General features: G+C 45.5%; 1 protein-coding gene across 2 annotated transcripts in view; it reads right to left on the reverse strand.

Moving 5' to 3' along the window:
- Positions 1 to 24759, reverse strand: part of PRTFDC1 (phosphoribosyl transferase domain containing 1) — a 52411-nt gene that overhangs the window by 23834 nt on the left and 3818 nt on the right. For both annotated transcript variants that reach the window (XM_081882730.1, XM_081882729.1), the window contains exons 2-3: positions 23731 to 23837; positions 17895 to 18078 (exon numbers count right to left, since the gene is read on the reverse strand). In XM_081882730.1, the coding sequence (XP_081738856.1) occupies positions 17895 to 18078; positions 23731 to 23837 (291 nt within the window). The remainder of the gene's footprint in view (positions 1 to 17894; positions 18079 to 23730; positions 23838 to 24759) is intronic.

Genomic DNA, 24759 nt, shown 5'->3' on the forward strand with positions numbered 1-24759 from the left:
TCCAGCTCCCATCAGCATGAACAATAGTCCAACACTGATTGGGAGAGCACCGCGCTGGCTTCCCTCTGATCTAGATGGTTCATTCCCATGCTTTTTCAGAACTTTAAAGACAATATTGAAATAAAGCAGTTCTTATCACCAATTTTGTATTCCAGTTAAATTCAACATATTGCCTTGAATCATTATGTACTGCTTTCAAGCCACTTCACAGTATTTTGCTCCACAATTCATCACAGCTCCCTGTGACAAATTGAAGAAATTGCCATCAGGAAACATCTGTTAAATCTGTTCTGAAAACTTTATAGAGGGCAGACATCTAACAATGGCTGGCCTATGAAGATGAGTGGAACCCAGGCGATGGAGAGGTGGGAAAGGCATCAAGAACACCTTAATCTTTATCTGAGCAAACCTTCATCTATGCTCTCTGACGTTGCCAGAACTCAGGAATATCTGAAGGCGCCGTGGGTGACTTCAGGCTTCCCTCTGAAGACGGTGGATGCATTTGCACCATCAAATCCTGGCTTATAAACTGTGATACACAGAACCTACATGCTCCCTTTGCACAAGCAAGTATACGAACCAGGAAGCTTAAGCTACTTCAGCTTCCCGTTATGTGTGAACTGGCAACTAGGGTAAATAGCTTCCCAAGAAGCCAGGATCTGGAAGCCATATTTTATCTGTTAACCTTGGTTTCCTGATTCAAACTTCATAGGAAGCTATGGTTACCCGTAATAATAATAATAATAATAATAATTTATTATTTATACCCCACCCATCTGGCTGAGTTTCCCCAGCCACTCTGGGCGGCTCCCAATCAGTGTTAAAAACAGTACAGCATTACATATTAAAAACTTCCCTGAACAGGGCTGCCTTAAGATGTCTTCTGAATGTCAGGTAATTCTTTATCTCTTTGACATCTGATGGGAGGGCGTTCCACAGGGCGGGCGCCACTACCAAGAAGGCCCTCTGTCTGGTTCCCTGTAGCCTCACTTCTCGCAATGAGGGAACCGCCAGAAGGCCCTCGGCGCTGGATCTCAGTGTCCGGGCAGAACGATGGGGGTGGAGACGCTTCTTCAGGTATACAGGACCGAGGCCGTTTAGGGCTTTAAAGGTCAGCACCAACACTTTGAATCGTGCTCGGAAACGTACTAGGAGCCAGTGCAGATCTCTCAGAACCGGTGTTATGTGGTCCCGGCAGCCACTCCCAGTCACCAGTCTAGCTGCCGCATTCTGGATTAATTGCAGTTTCGGGGTCACCTTCAAAGGTAGCCCCACGTAGAGTGCGTTGCAGTAGTCCAAGCGTGAGATAACTAGAGCATGCACCACTCTGGCGAGACAGTCCGCGGGGAGGTAGGGTCTTAGCCTGCGTACCAGGTGGAGCTGGTAGACAGCTGCCCTGGACACAGAGTTAACCTGCGCCTCCATGGACAGCTGTGAGTCCAAAATGACTCCCAGGCTGCGCACCTGGTCCTTCAGGGGCATAGTTACCCCATTCAGGACCAGGGAATCCTCCACACCTGCCCGCCTCCTGTCCCCCCAAAACAGTACTTCTGTCTTGTCAGGATTCAACCTCAATCTGTTAGCCGCCATCCAACCTCCAACCGCCTCCAGGCAGCTTCCGTAGCTTCGTGGCTTACAAAAACAAAGTGGCTGTGAAGCTCATGCATGTCTTGGCTTACTCAACTGACATTTCATCATGCAAATGTAGCCACCACAGCAAGCTGGCTGGGAAAATGTAGTGAGCTTGAATTCAAGTTTCCAGCAGCAAGTCTCCTGTGCCTTATCATCTATATCATCAACACTCTGGTTCATCAGCAAATTAAACTCTGTGGCTCAGTTATATCCTCTAGATTTCAATACCCACATGGATACTGTCCATTGACCCTTCAAACCAATCAAGACGCTACAAGACTTAATAAAACAGCAATATCCCAAGTCATGTGCTCAGTTGGTCCTTGGCAGATGATGCTAAGTGGACTTGCTCCATCCCTCTGATTTTCCATGCCTTCGTGCTCTACAGCCTGATTCATCATAGACCACACCCTCTGCCTCTGAACCTTAAGCCTGCCTGCCTGGGATCCCCAACTGCACCCTGTCTGTGAACTTAGCTGAGGCCTCACAGTTGTAATTTGGAAGTCGAACGCCTTGCTAGTAGAATGTTTTGGCTCCCGAACATCGCAAACCCAGAAGTGACTGTTCCAGTTTGTGAATTATTTTTGGAAGCAGAACATCCGGTGGGGATTCCATGGCTTCCGATTGGTTGCAGAAGCTTCCTACAGCCAATCAGAAGCCACGTGTTGGTTCCCGAAGGTTTTGGAAGTCGAACGGACTTCCGGAATGGATTCTGTTCGACTTCTAAGTTATGACTGTATTCTGCAGGAATGCATCCATGGCAGAGACCTGTGGCAGGGATAAATGCATTGCCTCTCCAGCTGCAATCATGAGAAACATCACCAGAAGCTGGATTGCAGCCTTATCCCCTTATCCTGTACTTTATAAACATCCCAGATAAATGGAATTTCGAAGAACAAACCCAAAAAGCACTGTTTAAAGCTTTCTGTATATGCTCCTTTAAGTGCCGTAGAGAGAAAATCCCAGCATAATACGTTTCTTGAGCCACCTTCTCAAAGCTTCCATAACAGCAGCGACTTTTAGGTTGCCAATTCTTCCAGTATTAGATCATGTCTTTTGAACTGGGTGGGTTAGTCTATTATTACAGTCTTCCTTTTCTTTTCTGGAGGCCAGAGGGATCTTGAATCCATCTGAAGCTACATGTGCAATGAATTGGGTGGTCTCAGGAAAGAGAGGAGTCCCACAAACAGGGCTGCCGATGTGAAAGTTGCACAAAGCAGCACACATCTGCCGGCTTGCAGTAGCTGAGCAGAAAATGGAATCTTTTAAAAACTGTTCTGGCAGAACAAAGGCTAACTTAATAATGGCACAAATGCGGCTGCAATAAATTTCCAGCACTCCGCCTCGTTAAAACTATGGATGGGCCCTTTACTACATCCCTAGTTGCCTATCATCCGAGCTGTTATACTCACCCCCTTCCTCCCTCAGAAGAAACCTATTGATATGGTGCTCCTAGAAAGTGCAAAAAAGTGTGTTGTTGTTTTTTTTTAAAGTACCGGTACATCAGGTTTGGGATGTGTCAACAATATAGATTTTTATAGACCAGGTTTTATTCATCTTCATTGCATCACAATCAGTCCAAAGCACAGAAGCTGTCAGATACTCTTGGACAAGGCCTAAATTAGAACCTTGTGAACCTTGTATTCAGCACTGCCTTCTTGCATCCATGCCTTCTTGCCTTCAGAGTTGTGGCTGGATGGGACATGGGGCAGGGCCTTATCAGCTGCTGCACCCATGTCATGGAACTCTCTCCCTAAAGAGATTTGATTGCTCCCCTCCCTTTAAAAGGCAAGCTGAAAAGCCTTTTAACATTTTCACCATTAAAAATTGGTTCAGGCTAAGTTACTGTTGTTGTGATCCTATTTTGCTCTTGTCTTTAATTATATTTTTTAAACCTAGGGTTGTTTTTTTTTTGTTTTTAATTGTATTAAAAGCTTCTTTGCACAATCCAAAGGATAACTGTGTCCACTCCACATAAAGTTGTACCTTGGACCCTGAACGCCTTGGTACTCGGATGTTTTGGCTCCCAAACGCCACAAACCTGGGAAGTGACTGTTCCAGTTTGCGAACATTCTTTGGAACCCAAACATCAGACGGTGCTTCTGCGGCTTCCGATTGGCTGCAAGAGCTTCATGCAGCCAATGAGAAGCTGCGCTTTGGTTTCCGAACATTTTGGAAGTCAAACGGACTTCTGGAACAGATTCCGTTTGACTTCCAAGGTACGACTGTATTCTGCTGGAGAGCATGTGTTAAGGCTAGTTTGCTTAAAAGCATGGGCCGAATGAATTTCTCCAGCGCCACTAGTTGTGACTCACATATTAGCCTCCAGTCAATGCTGGAAGAATGACAACAATGTGCCCAGACTTTTGGTTGCTCCTTGCAGAAAAGTCTTAAGTGTCCCTAAGCGTGTACACACCTTCCTTTATTTTTAGCATGTTGGGAAGCATTTACAGCAAATTCCGGATGAAACATTTCATGAAAATGGAATTTGTATACTCATCAGGCTTCAAACAGGAAATCTCTTTCCCTTGAACCGGACCCCAAGAAAAGATCTGGCGTAATGGACAATGTGCCATGATTAATAGGCGTTCGTAAAGGATGCAGCCCTTTTTCCCCTGGAATTTTTTTGTTGGACGACTGAGAACACAACAATGAAAGTGCAGCTCCCAGAATGCCCTGGTGGCATCCTAATTTTAACAGAACTCCAGAGCTGTTTTGTCTGAGCTGTGACATTTTGATGGCCTTATCTGTTCTTCAACACTTGAAATAAATAAAGGAATCAAGCAGCAGGGTGCATTTCAATTTGGTTTGTGTTGCTGATTTCATGATAGCCTCCAAAGTTATCAATAGCTAAGTGATTTGATTTTTTTAATTGTTCTGGTTAAGCACAGAAGATTGTCTAAGGGGGGGGGACTGCAAGTGTGGGTCTTTAAACTGAATGTTTCAAAGTGCATAATGCACTCAATGCATGGAGGGGAAATACAAGCTATGATACAGCTAGAAGTTTCTTTTCAGTAAAAGCCCCCCTCCGCTAAAGATGTGAAGCTTCTCCTTTTTATTGGCAAGTGTTACAAACAACTGTCATAAGGGCTAGTTTATCAAATGGGGGTGGACCCCAGAGCAGGGAGAGCACAAATAACTATGCACACTTGGTTCTGCTCAGCCTTGAAATAGCCAAATTATAGGTTAGGGTGACCCTGTTTTTGTATCCTGTCCTTTATATCTGATTTTTATTTTTGCGGTGTAAGTCACAGCAAAAAAATGTGATTCATTAAATCTAACAGTAGTAGTAGTAACAACAACAACAATAACAGTACTGTTGGTGCCAGTCTACTCTATTGGCTAATACTGCACTCTTATCAAAATGCTCATGCCAGTGGCAATCCAACTTACTGCCCAGCTATGCATAGATGGGAAGAGTGTTAATAGCAGATTTGCAGAAGGAAGGCCTGGCTGGTCTTGTGCGGCTTTTCAATCGCAAGCAGAAATTATTTCCATCCTTGATTCTGGGTGACTACAGCTGAATGGCGCTTGCAGATGGCCGGCCGTAAGGCTGCACAAGGCGACTGGGCCAGTGCAACCGCAACAAAGTGAGATGTTTTCTAATGATGAGTTCTTTCAGAGCACAGAAACAATGTGATATATTGTGTTTCTCCACTCTGCTGTAGATTAACCTTCCACCCAATGGCGTCACTGCGTGAGCAGTTTCAGCCGGAGTGGGGAAGGAGACAGAAGAAAGACAGTTTTTAAAATGCTGTTCCACCACTAGCAGGGAAGATTTAACCTCCAAATTTAATTACATGAATGAAAAGGAGGATGAGCAGGATTATCTGCCAGCTAGAGCAGCTCAGTAACCCTGTGCCGTGAACCATGCACATCTGATAAATCCAAACTCCCTGAAAAGTACAGTTTTCTCAGATGTCTACGAATAAAAACATCTGTCTCGAATGGGGGGGGATTGAGAGAGAGCCCCCCCTGCTTCTTAATTTGCAGCTGAACATGCCTTTCCACTTGATGACAGCTCTATTGATATGGGTTGGCCAGATCAGTTATTTTTTCTTCTGTTAGGTCTGGGAGGTTTGTACAAAATGATGTTCGCGACAGCATAAGAGGTTGGACAGTAACACAGAGGTCCAGTGCCGAGGGCCTTCTGGTGGTTCCCTCGCTGTAAGAAGCCAAGTTACAGGGAACCAGGTGGAGGGCCTTCTCGGTAGTGGCACCCGCCCTGTGGAACGCCCTCCCACCAGATATCAAAGAGAAAAACTACTACTAGACTTGTAGAAGACATCTGAAGGCAGCCCTGTTTAGGGAAGCTTTTAATGTTTAATAGGTTGTTGTATTTTAATATTCTGTTGGAAGCTGCCCAGAGTGGCTGGGGAAACCCAGCCAGATGGGCAGGGTATAAATAATAAAATTATTATTATTATTATTATTATTATTATTATTATTATTATTATTATTATTTAGCACAAGGAGTGCCTAAGGCAGGAGTAGGAAACCTGTGGCCCTTCAGAAGTTGTTGGACTCTGACTCCCATCAGCCCTGCCAACATGGCCAGTGGTCAGAGGCAATGGCAACTCAGCAACAGCTGGAGTGCCACAGGGTTGGAGAAACTTCTTCAGCCCAAGTGCGATCTTCTTTGGGCTACACAGCAGAGGTGGGGGTGTCACCAGACTCATGTCACTGTCTGGCCTAGCAAGCAAGAGGTACGATCGCAGTTCAAGGACGCACTCCATGCAATTGGAAGAAGGTGCAGAGCAAGGCTGGTGACAGGCATGGCCTTGGGAGCATGACCTGGGAAGAGTTCTGAGGGCCGTACAGAGAGGCTCGGAGGGCCACATTTAGTCTGCGGGCTCAACGTTCCTCAACCCCAACCTACAGGATAGGGCAAAATATTCAGATACAGACCATTTGCCTCCTAGGGCAAATGGATAGCAGGTTTCCCTCCAGGATAAACATCCATTAACAAACATGCAAATCTGGGTGATTGTCAAGGCATCACTTTTTTTTATGAGCAGGGAATACTTCTGTCACAGCAGAAAGCAGAAGGTACCATAGTTCCTGTTGTGAATATGCTCCTCCCCCCCCACATAGGAACAGAAGCATCTGTAGAGAATAGTAGGAGAATTGTGTACTAATGAAAATGAATATATATTGTTTAAAATTCACACTCTGCGAACATTAGCATACTTGAAATTATTTTGCCGGAAGACTGAAATCATTAAGTTCATGGCTTCCCCTTTCTGGAAATTCATATACTGCAGACAACAGATGGGGGTTATTTTAATCCCACAAATAACTTCTTGGGGGGGGGGAGCTAGTGGAAAAACAAAGTAAGCACACAGTTATATTCTGTCATACCCACCCACCAACAGTATCACCACTTTCAGCTTGACCTCAAAGCCCCTTTGCAGAGACACAAACCTACATTTTACAGTGCAATTCTATGCATATTTACTCAAAAATAAGTCCCAATGAGACCAGTGAGGCTTAATCCCAGGTAAGCATGTAAATGACTGCAGCTTCTGAGGAGAAATGTAGAGAACTGTATTGCTAATGTCACATAAGATGCAAGGCAAAAAAATTTTTTTATTTTTTTTTGGTTACTGAAAATGCTAACTCTAAGGTTGCTTATAAATACAGTAATTCTTTTAGAAATCGTAAGAACAGCTCTGTTGGATCAAGCTTCTAACAGGAGCCAAGCAGGTGTCTCTAGGAAGTCCACAAAAACAGGGCCTGCAGGAAAAGCTTTCTAACACAGAAACTGGTATTCAGTGGCCTGCTGCCCCTGAATAAGGCATTTAATTATCACCACTTATAAATATACAGATATGAATGAGCCTTGGGTGAGTTTGGAAATAAACAAACATCCTACTTGGGGAATTCAGGAACTGGAACCATTCGAGGATTGAAGTGGGGTCAGGTACTGAATCTAATCCTGGCATAAACTGTCTCAGGGGAATGACAAATGGTGGTGGACAGCAATTAAGATACCTGAGCAGAAAGACCGTCTAGTTTACCACAGGTCAACTGGACAGGTGGAGGAGGTGCATCACCATCATATAGGCCATGCATCATCCACATACCCACTGAATCAATAAATATGTAATAGCATCTTTTCAATAAAAAGTTTAAAATGTTGGTACCAAGAACAAGCTGATACTGCAAGTTAGCAATTTTACATTTATATCCTGCCCTACAACCCAAAGCAGTGTTTATGTGGTTCCCAGATGATACCCCATCAAGGTGTTGGCCAGACCCACATCTGCTTAGCTTCAGACCATACCCTGGGTCAGTTGCAACCCATACCCTGGGTTCAAGGAGCAAGTAATGCTTGAGATCTAGGTTTGTGAAGAATGGGCCATGGACTGGAGAGGAGACCTAAACTCCAAAATAATGGAACCAGAACCATGGGGACAGTCAGCAGATGCAGACATGAATACTACAAAGTGCATTTGTTCTCTGAAAGCATGAGGCTCTCTGCCTTCCGACCACACTGTTCAAGGTCTCTTTCAGCTCCTGGACATCTGAAGGCTCTGCTATCCCAACTCAAACTAGCTCAGTGTTTAATCACAAGAACCACTTATGGATGAGGCACATGAAATAACATGGAATTGGATATGTCGTGCTGAAATATGCCTCCTTGCTATTGCCACATTCTTGAACTAGACTGAATAGGCTCTTTCTGGCTTATGCCTTGCAAGGCGGGGTCCCCATCTGATCTATTTTAAATAACAAGGCCTGAGAGATGCCAGCAGAGGATGTCATAAAATTCCTTGGGAGAAATTATAATGCTTCTGGGCTTGCTCCAATTAACAATGTTCCTTTTCCAGAGCTAAATGAAAGGAAATGCTCTCTAAGCATTGTCATTCATATAGGAACAAAACCAAACAAACAACCACTATATACTTTGGAAAACTGTTTCTTTTCTTAGTCTGTTCTCTGAGCATTTGGATCCTTAAGATATACCAGTTGCTGGAAACGACAGGAGGGGAGAATACCCTTGTTTTCAGGTCCTGCTTGCAGGTTTCCCAAAGGCCTCTGGTTGGCCACTCCGAGAGCAGAATGCTGGACTAGATTGGCCCATTGTCCTAATTCATTTGCATGATGGATGCTGAGATCAAGAAGCAGGTATCTGACTATATTTGGATACAAGTGGATGCCATTTTGAATCAAGACGGCAGCTTGAACCTTCTAAAACTGCAGTGATTTAAACCACTGGTTTCAGAACTACCTTGATTTTTTCCCTCCTCCTTCTTAGAATTCCCAAGCAACACTTTCACTAGTTAATATTTACGGCTGAATGAACATATTGGGATCCTCTGAAATGTCCTCTGGGTCTTGCATTCCCAAAGGGATTGCTGCTATTCCTTCAGTGAGATAGCTATAGGCTATAGGCAGGGTTACGCGTGTTAAAATTAGAGCATCTACACCAAGGGGACTTTATTCTTATTGTTTGAATGTATATCCTGCTCATCCTCCCACAGGGTGGCAAAAGGAACTTGTACCATGGGAACAAACTATAAAGAAAAACGGGATCCTATGGCCTGTGAGCCAACCACCCCATTTGAAAGGGTACTAGAATGAAGGCCTGGTCTACATATACACTGAAAGGTATTAAGCATATTTATTCTGATTCTTCTAAGATGGGGGAGGGACTTTATGCTGAATTCTCACTCTCCAATGAAACCTGTAGGAACACTCCCACAAACATTCAAGCACACTTTTGCAGCTTAGTGTGGGGTTATGCAAACATTAGTGCACACCAGATGTTGTTGGGACTCCAACTTCCATCAGCCCTAGCCAACACGGGTAATGGTCAGGGATGATGGGACTTGTATTCCAACAACTTCAGAAGAGCATCATGTTGGGTTACCTCAGGCTTAGTAACGTCATGTTTTAAAATGGAAAACTAAGAATCTCAGAATGCTGAATGCTCTTTGCCTAATACGTAATACACACAGCCCGAAATACAGAATTATGGGCTTAGAATGGCTCATGCCTTTCTCCTGCCATATTGCAGCACTTGTGGAAATTGATAAACTGAGAGTCTAATTAGAAAACCATGCCCATTGCGTATTTTGGTCTAGCCAGCTGTAGCTGAAATCCAACATGGCAGTAACAACTTGGACAAGAACCACTTGGCGTATATTCCTGATCCACCTGTGGATGTAGATTCACTGGCTGAAGACCTAAGTGAGCTTGTCTGCCTTTCTCTTCCTCCCAAGGGAGCTTGCCTCCAAAAGCACCTGTGCCAATGGTTTAAACATCACATTCCCAGCCCAACAAGGCATGATCAGGAATGAACAAGTGCTTGTGTTTATCCCATGGACCTGACTTCACTGAAGATTTCCTGATTTGTTAAACCACAGTTTGCCATAGCACCCAAACTAGAAAACTGTGGTTTAAGCACACCCAACAAACCAAGGTTGCAAGCAGTGGTTAAAAAGAAAAGAAAAAAAACCACACACATGAATAACAAGTGCAGTTTGCTCGCCATCCTCCCCTCCACTAAAAAAAAGATCAAATCCATGCCTTTCCCTCAAACCGCAGGGCACCCCTCAGTTCTTCCCCATCACTAACAGTAATTTTGCCCAATTCAAAAATTCCCAATATGTTATAATAATAGTCTTGTTTGGCTCTTCTTACTAATGCTGAAGCAGCTCCTACCAAAACTGAGAAAAGGAAGGATTCCTTGCCAAGAACCCCTTGCCAAGGCTTGTACTGCAGGGCCAAATTCTGTGCTAACTGGCTTCTTATACTTGGCCCTCCCACCCATTTTAAAAAAACTCATCTTAAATTAGTGCAAACATTGGCTTCAGGGGTGATGGGAATTCACTCCACCAGGCAGGCGCCAATATGTAATTAATCCACGACCGCATACTGTGAATGAAGACAATACAAATCACCACTTTGACCGCAGATATGAAAGCACAGGGAACAGAATGCTTGACCTCGGCTTCTTCCAAGGAAAAGCATTTAACCAACTGAAATAGTGGAGATTCTCCTGTAACCCACAGAGCAGGGTGAAAAAAACACACACCCATGTGTGCGTTTTCCTACAAGGAGAGTCATGAGTTCCATTTTCCATGCCAATTAGGTATAGATAACTGGCAAAATGCACTGAGCATACTGACTGAATGCCACTAAAGGTTAGCAAGCCTTTTAAGTTTTTCTTTTTCCTACTGGCCATGAATTAAGTGAAGTTTCCACAGGCTGCATTTTAGAAAATTTGCTGCCGATCTGCTTTTAGTGTGGTTATTTCGCTTGGGAAACGTCCTTCAGCCTGAAAAGAGCACACACTTACCCCCATTATAAATGAAACACTGAAACTCGTCTAAATTAGCAGTGGAACATCTAGCAGTAATCAAGTGTCCCCTTGGATTGTGCTTCCGTGCCAGGAAACCACAATGGATGGTCTCCTGGTAGGAAGTCATTACTTCATTCATAGCTGCAGCATCTGATTCCTCATAATGCCAAAAGTACAAAAACAACAATAACCAACAACCAAAACCAAGCACAGCAACAAACCCCAGCAGCCTGAGCCTATAAATATTTATTCCAAAGTAGGTGGGGATGCTGGGTGGACAAGGACCCTAGAGCCAGAGCGGCCAAAATAAGGGCCAAAGGGTGGTAAGCAGGGTGAGAAGTGAATAACAAAAAGGGAATTCCAAACAGAACAGAGAAGCGTATTAAAGAAAGAGTTGGAAATGGGGAAAGTGGAGCATGGGGACTGGTGGTGGGGGAGGGTAGACACAACACAGGCAAGACCAAGGGACAGGAGGGCTGTGTACCATTGGCAAGAAGTGTGGAGACAAAGGACCTTTGTAGGTTTGGTGACTGAGAGCCAGAGAGGGAGCTCAGAGGAAGGGCAGGATTACATATATTGACTTGAGCTCATCACTTTTGAAAAAGAAAACTTGATCTGCAGAGTTCTAGTGTAGCCCACAAATTTATTCGAACTTTAAAAATGGCCGAGTGTCTTATAAGTCTACAGCAGGGAGAGCCAACATGGTGCCCTCCAGATGTTGTCAAACTGCAACTCCCATCAGCCAATGCTCATGGATGACGGGTGCTGCAGTCCAGCCACATCTGGAAACCACGACCTTGGCTACCCCGATCTCAGTTTACTAAAACCTGAACTATTAGATGAGTGTAATCAGACTCCCTAAAAGGTTCAAGCACAAAGCCCGTATTGTTGTATGTTTTTCTCAAGTGTTTTCAGGCATGGATCCTTCTGTCTGAGACAACATACCACCGAGAATGGAAAACTGTAAAATAAATTGCAAATAATGGAATGCAGGAAAAAACCCAAACATATAATATCAATGTATTTGGTTGTGTGCACGTATCAATGCACCCATTGTGTATCTTGGTTGTTATTCAGTAGGGAGGTCACATTTTAAAAATTAGTTATGTTCTGGATACCATAAATAATTGTGATGAGTTTCAAAGGATTAAGCAAGCTAGCTCAAACCACATATCTCCTACACTCTCTACCACATGATTTAGACATCAGCAAAACAACTTTCTTTTGAAGATTTCCTATAAACACAGGAATGAACAAAGAGTTACTTTATTGATAACAGAAGTTGAAAATGCCATTTTCAAAGCTGAAACACATATTCAACAGTCACTACTAAAAATATTCTTCTAGGAGACCATATAACTTTTTTTTTCAAATTGCCTGCATCCCTTCTGTAGAAATACAGTGGTACCTCGAGTTAAGTACTTAATTCGTTCCGGAGGTCCGTTCTTAACCTGAAGCACCACTTTAGCTAATGGGGCCTCCTGCTGCCGCCCCGCCACCGGAGCACGATTTCTGTTCTTATCCTGAAGCAAAGTTCTTAACCTGAAGCACTATTTCTGGGTTAGTGGAGTGTGTAACCTGAAGCGTATGTAACCTGAAGCGTATGTAATCTGAGGTACCACTGTACAGTGAAAATTTATTTAAAATACCAGTCACATTTAGCAACTTTTAGATGAGGGCTTCTCTAATATTTTTTTTAAATATGTAACAATGAGGGACCTGTAGCCCTCCAGATCTTCTTAAACTCTAACTCCCATCAGCCCCAGCCAGGATAGCAAATGGTCAGGGATGATAGGAGTTGTAGTCCAACAACATCTGGGCAGCCACAGGTATGTACCGGTATGTATGTATAAACATTATTATTATTATTATTATTATTATTATTATTATTATTATTATTATTATATTACAGTGGAGGCAGAACATAGCCATTGGGGTTAGCTGCCAAACGGGAGCTGCACAATAGCTGTAGTGAGTTCTTGTGCAAACTCCCATTCAATTCAATGGCGCTTGCGAGGAAGTTGCAGCTGACTGGAAGTTGCAAAGAAAGCCCTGGTTTCACCAAGTGCCTGAGTATAAATGAGCGAGAAATCCACGTTGATGCGTGAGGATGGAACTGCAGTGAGTATTTCCCAGTTTTGATTTCTAGTTTTCACTTGCAGTACTAGTTGTGTAGACATTTTCTCTCAAAACCTTTATATCGTATATTCTGTGGTTCTTCCTCGTTCCCGGGCGATTCTAGCCCATCAGGGATCACACATTGAATGAGGAAAATGTCACAATCTACGTAACCAATCAGATTGAGCTATATAAAGATGTCGCTGAGGGCAAGTGAAGGCACTTGAGATAAAAACAATACAAGCCTGGCACCGGAGCCATAGCATCACAATACAGAGCTAGGTCAAATAGATACATATAATGATCGCCCCCTTCCCTCGTCTTCTCACTGAAAGGTGGGGGTGAAGAAAGGCAGGAGAATATATGGTTCATCTGATCATATTTTCAAAAATCAATTAAAAAAAATAGGCGGAGAAAGTGGAGGGTTTCACAAATGAACCTAAAAAAAAAGGAGTGCTGAAAATCTTTTCAAGGGTTATGGGCTTTGGGAGGGGGTGTTTTTCAACTGAAATCCTTTGCAAAAACAACCACCATCCATGAGCAGTTTTGGCTCTAGCTGGAATTTTTATATACTTGTGAAGGCAGATGGAACCTCCATTGGCTCAGGCGTTACCTGCCATCCAAAAAGACTCCATTTGCATGCGCACAAAGACATTATATTCAAACCGCCTGCCCCCCTGCACGGCTTTTGAAACTGTCCAGCGCTTGCCTTTGTGTCCGGTATTGAGAAAGCAGGAGAAAGCCTGGCCGAGTTGCGTTGTTCTGATGTGTTTGCTTGCTGTGGGTTGCAGCCAAGGCTTTCTGTCAGGCTGTGTTGGTAAGGTAGCAAGCGTTGGCAGTTGCCAAAAAACCTCTCCTTGCACACAGGAAGAAAAAAGAAGGCGGGGGGGGGGCTGCACTAAAACTTTGTAGCGTATTTCCTAAGCAGTTAAATCCAGATTATCTCCCCCACCCCGCTTCCATTTACCATTGTCTACGATGAACTAACCTGTTAGCCATGAATGCTGAACGTGGAGCAAGAAAAGACATCAGAATCCCACCAGTGTTTACAAGACTTGGACATGGCTCTCCGAGACAAACAGTTGGAGACAGAAGAGCGCACAGCTGCATGGAAAGGGAACAGAAAGCAGCAGGACTCCCTTAAGGAAAAGAGAGAGAGAGAAAGAGAGAGAGAAACAGGAAATGGTTAGTAAGGGGGAAGCTGGAAGAGAATGGCGGGGTTGGGGAGTAAATGCGTTCAAGGAAAACCACTATCTGGCCACGGAAAGCGAATTAGATAAAAATAAAACTGAGATATTAAAATGCAATGGAAAAACAGAGCAAGGAAAGCAAGGAGGTTTGATCCCACACAGAAAAATAATGAAAAGCAACTGAAAGGGATATTCATAACCAGGCTGATACCAGCATTGGTTCTGGTTGATCATAAATGTGTCCATACAAACATTGGTGTAGAAACTGAACACAGCCCTCCACCACCCTGGGGTTGGCAGCAGAATGGGATGGATTCCTGGGGTGCCCAGTGTTGGGGTACAGGGCTGGATTTATGAGGTGACCCAGGTGACTCCTGAGGAGACGAGGGGAAGAATCTATCTCCAGCTATTTAGTTAACCAGTTGTCTCCTTAACCATACAAACCATGAGCCTGGATTTTGAATGCAACACTAAGCCAAACTGTGATATAGCACTCTGCAGTGCAGCAGCACCAGGGGAGGAACGGACATGATTTTGACAGCAAGTTCCTCCTTCACACTTAGCCATGGTTTGGCTTGGCGTTAGATGTGAACTGAAAGACCTACATTGGCTCCCAGTACGTTTCTGAACACAATTCAAAGTGTTGGTGCTGACCTTTAAAACCCTAAATGGCATCAGCCCAGTATACCTGAAGGAGAGTCTCCACCCCCATCATTCAACCCAGACACTGAGGTCCAGCGCCGAGGGTCTTCTGGCGGTTCCCTCACTGAGAGAAGTGAGGTTGCAGGGAACCAGGCACAGGGCCTTCTTGGTGGTGGCACCCGCCCTGTGGAACGCCCTCCCATCAGATGTCAAGGAAATAAACAACTATCTGACTTGTAGAAGACATCTGAAGGCAGCCCTGTTTAGGGAAGCTTTTAATATCTGATGTTTTATCGTGTTTTTAATATTCTGTTAATATCTCCTGTAGGAGCGAATCCCATAGTTTAACTATGCACTGGGTGAGTAAAAGTACTTTTTTTTTTGCCTGTTCTCTCGACATTCAGCTTCCATTGGGTGTCCACGCGTTCCAATGTTATGAGAGAGAGAACAAATTTTCTCCAGCCACTTTCTCTCCATCGTGCGTAATTTTACGCTCTTCTATCATGTCACCCCTTATTTGCCTTTCCCCTAAACTAAAAAAGGTCCAAATGCCGCAACCTTTCCTCCTAGAGGACTTGCTCCATCCTCTTGATCATTTGGGTTACCCTCTTCTGAACCTTTCCCAACTTTCCCATTTCTCTTTTTATGAGGTGAGGCAGCCAGAATGGTACACAGCACTCCAAATGTGGCTGCACCCCATAACAGCATTAATGATGTCAGGAATTTTATTCTCAGTTCCTTTCAATATGATCCCTCAGCATAGAATCTGCCCTTTTTTTACAGCTACTGCATGGTGCACTGACATCTCCACTGACCTATTTGCTACAGCTCCAAAGTCTTACTCCTAGTCAATCGCTGCCAGTTAACACCTCATGAACAACCCTGAACAACTTAGTATCGTCAGCAAACTTGTTCACATCACTGCTTAAAAAGTGCAGGTCCGAATACAGATCTTGCTCACCTCTTCTTCCCTTTGGCAAATGACTGTACAGTGGTACCTCGGGTTACATACGCTTCAGGTTACACACTCCGCTAACCTAGAAATAGTGCTTCAGGTTAAGAACTTTGCTTCAGGATAAGAACAGAAATCGGGCTCCGGCGGAGCGATGGCAGCAGGAGGCCCCATTAGCTAAAGTGGTGCTTCAGGTTAAGAACGGACCTCCGGAACGAATTAAGTATTTAACCCGAGGTACCACTGTACTGTTGAAATTGTGACAAGATCGCACTGGCCTATTTATTCTGAATGTTTGTATGTGATGCCAATACAGTGGTACCTCTGGTTACGTACTTAATTCGTTCCGGAGGTCCATTCTTAACCTGAAACTGTTCTTAACCTGAAGCACCACTTTAGCTAATGGGGATTCCTGCTGCTGCCACGCTGCCGGAGCACGATTTCTGTTCTCATCCTGAAGCAAAGTTCTTAACCCGAGGTAATATTTCTGGGTTAGCGGAGTCTGTAACCTGAAGTGTATGTAACCTGAAGCGTATGTAACCCGAGGTACCACTGTAAAGGTTTGATGATGATGATGATGAATACAGATCCTTGGGGGAAGGGAGGAAACACTTCATTTTCTGAGCTCCATCCTACTCTTTGCTCCCTGCTAACTTAACTACTGTAGTTCCTGATCCACAAGAACTGTGGATGCAAATTGCATGATTGCAAATTGTGCCAAGTCATGAAATGGACTATGAATCCAATAAAAATCAAGACATCCAAAAACCTGAAGACAGAGAGGGGGCTGGTGGGGATGTTCCCTGCATTTGGTCTGGGGCCAGCCCTGTGGGTGGGATGCTTCTACCTTCCTGTTCCTTCTATTATAAGGATTCACGACAAAAACAAATAGCTCGCTGTAAAAAATGGCAAAGATCCAAAAGTGCTGCTCCGGTTTGCCCAAGGGGCTTGTGCTAACACGGTAGAATTGTTCGCATTGTTTCTCCAAACATCTGTGGAACAACATGTCATATCACAAACTGCTTTATAGACCCCTCCCTGTTCCTTAGCCATTTGCTACTGAATGTGTGGATGGTGCTGTGTAAGAGAAAGAAGTGCCAGATCTCAGTCCCACCTCCACCACCTGGGACTTTCTTTGGATTCTGGCTTGAGTCTTGCTTCAAACCTAAGGCACATCTATGCTGTGATCTTAAATAGGCTTAAACATTGGCTCCCAGTACATTTCCGAGCACAATTCAAAGTGTTGGTGGTGACCTTTAAAACCCTAAATGACCTCGGTCCAGTATACCTGAAGGAGCATCTCCCCCCCCATCATTCTGCCCAGACACTGAGGTCCAGCGCCGAGGGCCTTCTGGCAGTTCCCTGAGTGTGAGAAGCCAAGTTACAGGGAACCAGACAGAGGGCCTTCTCAGTAGTGGCACCTGCCTTGTGGAATGCCCTCCCACCAGATGTCAAAGAGAAAAACAACTACCAGACTTGTAGAAGACATCTGAAGGCAGCCCTGTTTAGGGAAGCTTTTAATGTTTGACACACTATTGTATTCTAATGTTTTGTTGGAAGCCGCCCAGAGTGGCTAGGGTATACATATATTATTATTATTATTATTATTATTATTATTATTATTATTATTATTAAAAATAGAACTTTGTGTTGACCGGTTCAGTTTCACTGAGCGAGAAGGAACAACGGATGCAATAAAGCTGTAATGGAGTAAATCATTTAGGATCCTTAAAAAATCAACCAGATCTCAAGTTGAGTGTGTCATCTCCCAAATTCCTGTTCTGTTCACGAAAGGAGAAAAGTTAATTCGTTACATTACATCAGTTTATTCATTGAAGCCTGCAACAGCAAAAACTGGGAAGGTTGGACTTTGATAATAATAATAATAATAATAATTTATTATTTATACCCCGCCCATCTGGCTGAGTTTCCCCAGCCACTCTGCCTTAAAAAAAAAATTAAAATCCATGTATACAAACTGTAATCAGACTACATTCAACCCACGAGGGTCCCCCCCCTTTTTCTTTAAGTAAGCAAAATTGTTACTTACCAGGTAACTTTTCAGTCTGACAAAGTCAACTTTCATGGAGATGAACCTTTCTGAATTTCTACTGAGATTCTTAATATGCTCCACAAGGTCAGCACAGAATTTGTAGCCACCTTTAAGTACACAGAGAACTACAATGTCATTGTATCCAATGTCTTGCATGATATCTTTGGCCAAACATTCTGTCCTAAAGCAAAAATTAAGGATAAATATATGGTAAGACTTGGGATTTTTCAATGCAGGTACATTCTATGGTGCAATACAAAAACAGCAAAGTTCAAGGTCTCATTTCAACTTCAGGATTCAACTTCAGGATAAGTTGCACCAGAATGTGGGTGGAGATGGGCGTCTGAATGTGCATCCCATTTAAAGTAATTTGGTGCAGATAGACTACATCTGTATGCAAATGAGCATCGCCACCCAAATTCTGGTGCAACTGGTCACACATAACTCATTTTTATGCACAAATATTAACAGCATATCAAGGCACATGTAAGAAGAAAGCCAGGTTCCATATGTGCAGGACAAGCAAAATAGCCAGAAAGCCTAGCCACAAAGTTCCTTGGAACTTCTGTACTTATTTTATTTACTGCTGCATAAGCAACAGAATAAACACACACAGAGAGAAAATAATTAAAATTAAAATAATTGAAATATACTGGAAACCATAGAATGTAGCACAACACTTTCCTTCGAAACCAACCAGTTCGGAATAGAAAATAGAACCCAACTCAACCCAACTACTGGAAGACCAGGTTTACAACACTCTCTTTAAACGCAAGTTGCTTCAAAAAGACCTGGGTGAATGAAGAGGTCTGCACTTGGGCACCAAAAGGAGAACATAGGGATGACATCAGGTGAGCCTCTCTGGGGTAACTATTTCATGATAGGGGTGGCACCACAAATACGTCCTTCTCTCTAGTTGCAAACCCCACTCAGCACATAGAGGAGGGTCTCTACAGAGGATCTGAAGGTCCAGGTAGACATAACCCAGGTGAAGGCTATCCTTCCAGTTTCCTCATCCAAAAAATCCAGAACTCAGTAGAATGCTCACACATATTTCCCACACAGGCAGTCATTTCATGGAGGGTGTGTGGCGATTTCTTGGCAGCTTGTTAATTATTTTTTTTGCTGCGGAAATTACAATTGCTCACTCACAGTTGAAGTTCTTTTTCCACACCTGCTAATTCAGGCATTTAAAATATGTTGATTACCCAGTAAGGGGATTAGTGACCTCTGGTTGCTGTTATTTTTATGCAGAAGGAGGTGCTGAATTGTCTTTTAAGATCTCCTCATTTTCCTAACCCTTTTGCTATTCTGAGGACTACAATGTGCACCTTGAATGATTTCCAGTGACATTCTAGCCCTGAAGCTATTTCAGCTTTAGCATTCAAAACATCCCGGAAATTAAGTATTTAAACTTTATTCTAGGTGACAGCTTAGCAGTTAACAATCCCCAGCTACGAATAACAAAGATATAATTTGCCAGAGCTTCTCATTAAAGCTCGTATTTATATTTAAAGGTAGCTGGCTAGAGTGTTGGGTATGGAAGCGGAAAATGCAGGTACAAATCCATATTCAGCTATAAAACTCAGCTATATGCCTTTGGAATATAATAGTCTCTCTGAACAGCCTACTTCACAGGGCTGTTGCATGGGTATAATTGCTGTTCTTCCTTGGACAAAGAAGAAAATACAGATTAAATTATATAAATTTATTTATTTATTTTGTATGCCACATTTCCTCCAAGGAGCTCAAGGCAGCATATATGCCCCCACTGCACCCCAACATTTTATCCTCACAACAATCCAGCTTAGAGACAGTGACTGGTGATGTGTCATTCAGTGTACTGAATGGCTGAATGTCTTCCGGTCCCTAGTCCTACATTCTGTCCCCTAAACCAACTTTCTCAGTTAAGAACTTAAGAACTTATCAAGCTGAGTGCTGAAAGGATGAAAAATGAAAGTGGGCAAGCCACTCTAAACCATAGTTCAGTGGTGCCCCGCAAGACGAATGCCTCGCAAGACGAAAAACCCGCAAGACGAAAGGGTTTTTCGGGTTTTGCGACGCTTCGCTAGACGATTTTCCCTATGGGCTTGCATCGCAAGACGAAAGCCCATAGGGAAATCTCGGGGACCTTTTTTTAAATGCTGGCGGTGGGGAGCAAAGCCTTTTCCCCCCCTCCGGACTTCAGAAGAGGTCCAGGAAGGCCAGCGGGGGCGAAAGGCTTTGCTCCCCACCGCCAGCATTTTAAAAGCGGTCCGGGATAGCAGGGAAGCGCTTCCCGCTATCCCGGACGGCTTTTGAAGGCAGGCAGGGGGGGCAAAGACTTTTGCCCCCCCGCCCGCCTTGGGAAGAGGTCCTGGACCTCTTCCCAAGGCGGGCGGGGGGCAAAAGTCTTTGCCCCCCCTGCCTGCCTAACCGGGGGCTTTTAAATCGCCCCGGGACTGTCCGGGGCGATTTAAAAGCCCCCGGACGGCTTTTGAAGCCTCCCCCCGCCGCCTGGCATCGGAACCATGTCCCGAAGCCCGGCGGCGGGGCGGGAAAGCCTCTCCCCGCCGCCCGGCTTCGGGGCATCGTCCCGATGCCGGGCGGCCGGGCAGGAACGCCTCCCCCCGCCGCCCGGCTTCGGGGCATCGTCCCGATGCCGGGCGACGGGGCGAGAAAGCCTCCCCCCGCCGCCCGGCATCGGAACCATATCCCGATGCCGGGCGGCGGGGCGGGAAAGCCTCCCCCCGCCGCCTGGCATCGGAACCATGTCCCGATGCCGGGCGACGGGGCGAGAAAGCCTCCCCCCGCCGCCTGGCATCGGAACCATGTCCCGAAGCCCGGCGGCGGGGCGGGAAAGCCTCCCCCCGCCGCCTGGCTTCGGGGCATCGTCCCGATGCCGGGCGGCCGGGCAGGAACGCCTCCCCCCGCCGCCCGGCTTCGGGGCATCGTCCCGATGCCGGGCGACGGGGCGAGAAAGCCTCCCCCCGCCGCCCGGCATCGGAACCATGTCCCGAAGCCCGGCGGCGGGGCGGGAAAGCCTCCCCCCGCCGCCTGGCATCGGAACCATGTCCCGATGCCGGGCGACGGGGCGAGAAAGCCTCCCCCCGCCGCCTGGCATCGGAACCATGTCCCGAAGCCTGGCGGCGGGGCGGGAAAGCCTCCCCCCGCCGCCCGGCTTCGGGGCATCGTCCCGATGCCGGGCGACGGGGCGAGAAAGCCTCCCCCCGCCGCCCGGCATCGGAACCATGTCCCGATGCCGGGCGACGGGGCGAAAAAGCCTCCCCCTGCCGCCTGGCATCGGAACCATGTCCCGAAGCCCGGCGGCGGGGCGGGAAAGCCTGGGCGCGCTTGCAACTCTCCGCAAGGAGCGCGCTGCTTGCGGAGAGGTCCGCGCCTGTCCTGGACCTTTTCTGAAGGCAGGCGGGGGGGGGGGGGGCAAAAGTCTTTGTCCCCCCTGCCTGCCTTCCCAGGGGCTTTTAAATCGCCCCGGACAGCGGAGAAGTCCTCCGCTGTCCCGGGCGATTTTAAAATGCCGCCCGCCAGAAGAGGTCGGGGGAAGGCGGTTTCCATAGGAACGCATTAATTGATTTTCAATGCATTCCTATGGAAAACCGTGCATCGCAAGACGAAAAACTCGCAAGACGAAGAGACTTGCGGAACGAATTAATTTCGTCTTGCGAGGCACCACTGTTTGCCTGTTGTACATCTGGAAGCTCCAACCATGGTTAGCACAGGCCACATAAAAATAGCCATAACACCTGAATGTTAGCTTAATGCAGAATAGCAACCGTCTCATTAAGAAGGGTTAGATTTTTTTTCTCAAGGGGTACTCAAGGGTACATAGTACCAGCACCTTTCTCTCTTTTGGTTAAAAAATGTGACACTTACTGTAACAACATCATGGTGAGTACCAGCACCTATTTTTCTAGAAAAAAAGCACTGGTTACAGGTATCTAGTTTAAACAAGTCACAACTTGTAATTATTGAGCACAGGAAAGGAGAAAAGCTTGGGAGCCTACTTTTGGCATTAAGTAGTATATAAATAAAACAAGATGTATAATCAAAGAACCAAGACTTAAAAATCTGTACCCATCCATGCAATACCAGGAAAGTACCCTGTCTTTACCAGAGCTGCATAAATGTGTCACTGAGTCCACCTTCTTGAATGGGTATTCAGCATCTCCACCCTAAATAGTTATGTGGAAACACATCTCCCCAATTTCAACTGAGCTTACATACCAGTAACTGCGGTAACCATGGTGCAGTTGTGGCCTACCCCCAGCCTGTCTGTTTAAACACTTCCAGGTCGCTCAGCTTCCATTTCCTAGCAGCTGGCAGACCAGGTAACTCTGGCCAAGCCCACGATACACAAGCTGAAGGAAGCCTGTCATCTCGCAGGCAAAATCTGGCAATGTTTGAATGTTGGCCTTAGTCCGTTGTCTCTCACTGTCCTCCTGACCAGCCATGATACTACTCATGAGGAGACCAGAAGCTTGTTTGTAAATAGTTGCATTGGGTTACACAAACATGGAATGTTTCTTCAGCGTATTCCATACGCCCTTCTGCTTTCTCCTTTTGGCTCCCTTAAGCCTGGTTTTTAATAAATCCTCTTAAAATTAGCTGCCAGGGGGCGATGTGCATTTGCGACTGCACCATACCTAGATGTCTTTCATTTCACGCTGCTCATTCACGCTGAGGGGGAATTGGAGGAAAGCAAGAAGGCACTGCTCCCTTAGGGGCAGGTGTGGGGTTGGATGCTCCCTCATCTTCATACTCATAACAACATAAAGAAGAGCATGCTGGATCAGGCCCAAGGCCCATCTAGTCTAGCACTCTGTTCTCACAGTGGCTAATCAGATGTCCTCTCCCCACCTGCAACTTCCAGCAACTGGTATTTAGGAGTGTGCTTCCTTGACTGTCTAGACAGCACCCTAAAAAAGCAGAGACATCACCTTGCCAACAAAGGTCCGTAAAGTAAAAGCTATGGTTTTCCTAGTAGTGATGTATGGAAGTGAGAGCTGGACCATAAAGAAGGCTGATCACCGAAGAATTGATGCTTTTGAATTATGGTGCTGAAGGAGACTCTTGAGAGTCCCATGGACTGCAAGAAGATCAAACCTCTCCATTCTTAAGGAAATCAGCCCTGAGTGCTCACTGGAAGGACAGATCCTGAAGCTGAGGCTCCAATACTTTGGCCACCTCATGAGAAGAGAAGACTCCCTGGAAAAGACCCTGATGTTGGGAAAGATGGAGGGCACAAGGAGAAGGGGACGACAGAGGACGAGATGGTTGGACAGTGTTCTTGAAGTGTTCTACCAGCATGAGTCTGACCAAACTGCGGGAGGCAGTGGAAGACAGGAGTGCCTGGCGTGCTCTGGTGCATGGGGTAACGAAGAGTCGGACACGATTAAACAACAACAATTCCTTGACTGTGGAACACAGCCGTTGTGGCTAGCAGCCATGGATGGCCCCACCCTCTGTGAATTCGTCCAGTCCTCTTTTAAAGCCACCCAAGATGCTGGCCACCACAATCTCTTGTGGGAGAGAATTCCACAATTTAACTACATCCGGTGTGAAAAGGTATTTCTCTTTGTTTGTCCTGAATCTTGCAGACCTTGCCTCAAGGTCAGAGGGGAAAGCAGAGCTGATAACAGCATAGTCCAGCTGAGAGAGAGATGGGAACTTATTCCTGGTCCCAGGCTAGGAAGAGAGCGAGCTTTTAGGCTTCCTGTTACAATAAGCATTACAACTTAAATTGGGGTGTAAATATTTTAGCAAGCGTTATGTTCCCACCTTGGGAGGGACTGGACATGTAGCTTTCATAAACGTCATACTCTCAGACCCTCACCTGTCCACAATGATCCCATGTGGTATGAGCACATAGTCAAGATCTCCATAGTAGTGTTGTGGATATGTAAACAGTTCCAAACTATACCCAGGCCAATCATCTGAAATCTGTAAAAGAGATAAAATGTTCATTAGAAACCTAATTTTGTGTGCACTACAAATTGATTGCATCATCTGTGTTTAAACACCACTTGGCAATCGGTTTAGCAGAAGCAGAGTCATGTAAACCTTAGCATGGCTTGATCCTTCAGCACAGAGGTGGGGAACTTGCAGCCATCATCTTAATTTCATGTTGGGGGGGGGGGAGCCCAGAAAGCGGGGAGAAACGAAAAACGCTGAAACTAATGGAACCCCTATGCAAGTGATTAGGGACGCGGGTGGCGCTGTGTTCTAAACCACTGAGCCTCTTGGGCTTGCCGATCAGAAGGTCAGCGGTTTGAATCCCCGCAACAGGGTGAGCTCCTGTTGCTCAGTCCCAGCTCCTGCCAACCTAGCAGTTCAAAAGCATCCCAAAAAGTGCAAGTAGATAAATAGGTACTGCTCCAGCGGGAAGGTAAACGGCATTTCCGTGCGCTGCTCTGTTTTCAGTGTTCTGTTGCGCCAGAAGTGGCTTAGTCATGCTGGCCACATGACCCAGAAAAACTGTCTGCAGACAAACGCTGGCTCCCTCAGCCTGTAAAGTGAGATGAGCGCCACAACCCCAGAGTCGTCTGTGACTAGACTTAACTGTCAGGGGTCCCTTTACCTTTTTTTTATGCAAGCAATTGATTCACATTTCCGGCAAGACTAATTTGCTGCTCTCCTGTTGGTTTGCTGGGCAAAGAGAACAAAGAAGATTTGAAGTGTGGGGTGGGCAGGGAGTGAACGAGGAGAAAGGGTGTGGCCTTGCTCATCCCTGTCCCTCCTCCAACCTACTGCCAGCATATTGCTGGGTTTGGGGGGGGAGGTTCCTCTGCCTTGTTTTAATAGGAAGCCTTGTTTCTAAGAAATGATCTAAGTGGGTTAACCTAGAACAAAAGAGACAGCAATA

This window comes from Podarcis melisellensis (genome assembly GCF_964234715.1).
Source record: "Podarcis melisellensis genome assembly, chromosome: 12".
Lineage (NCBI taxonomy): Eukaryota > Metazoa > Chordata > Lepidosauria > Squamata > Lacertidae > Podarcis > Podarcis melisellensis.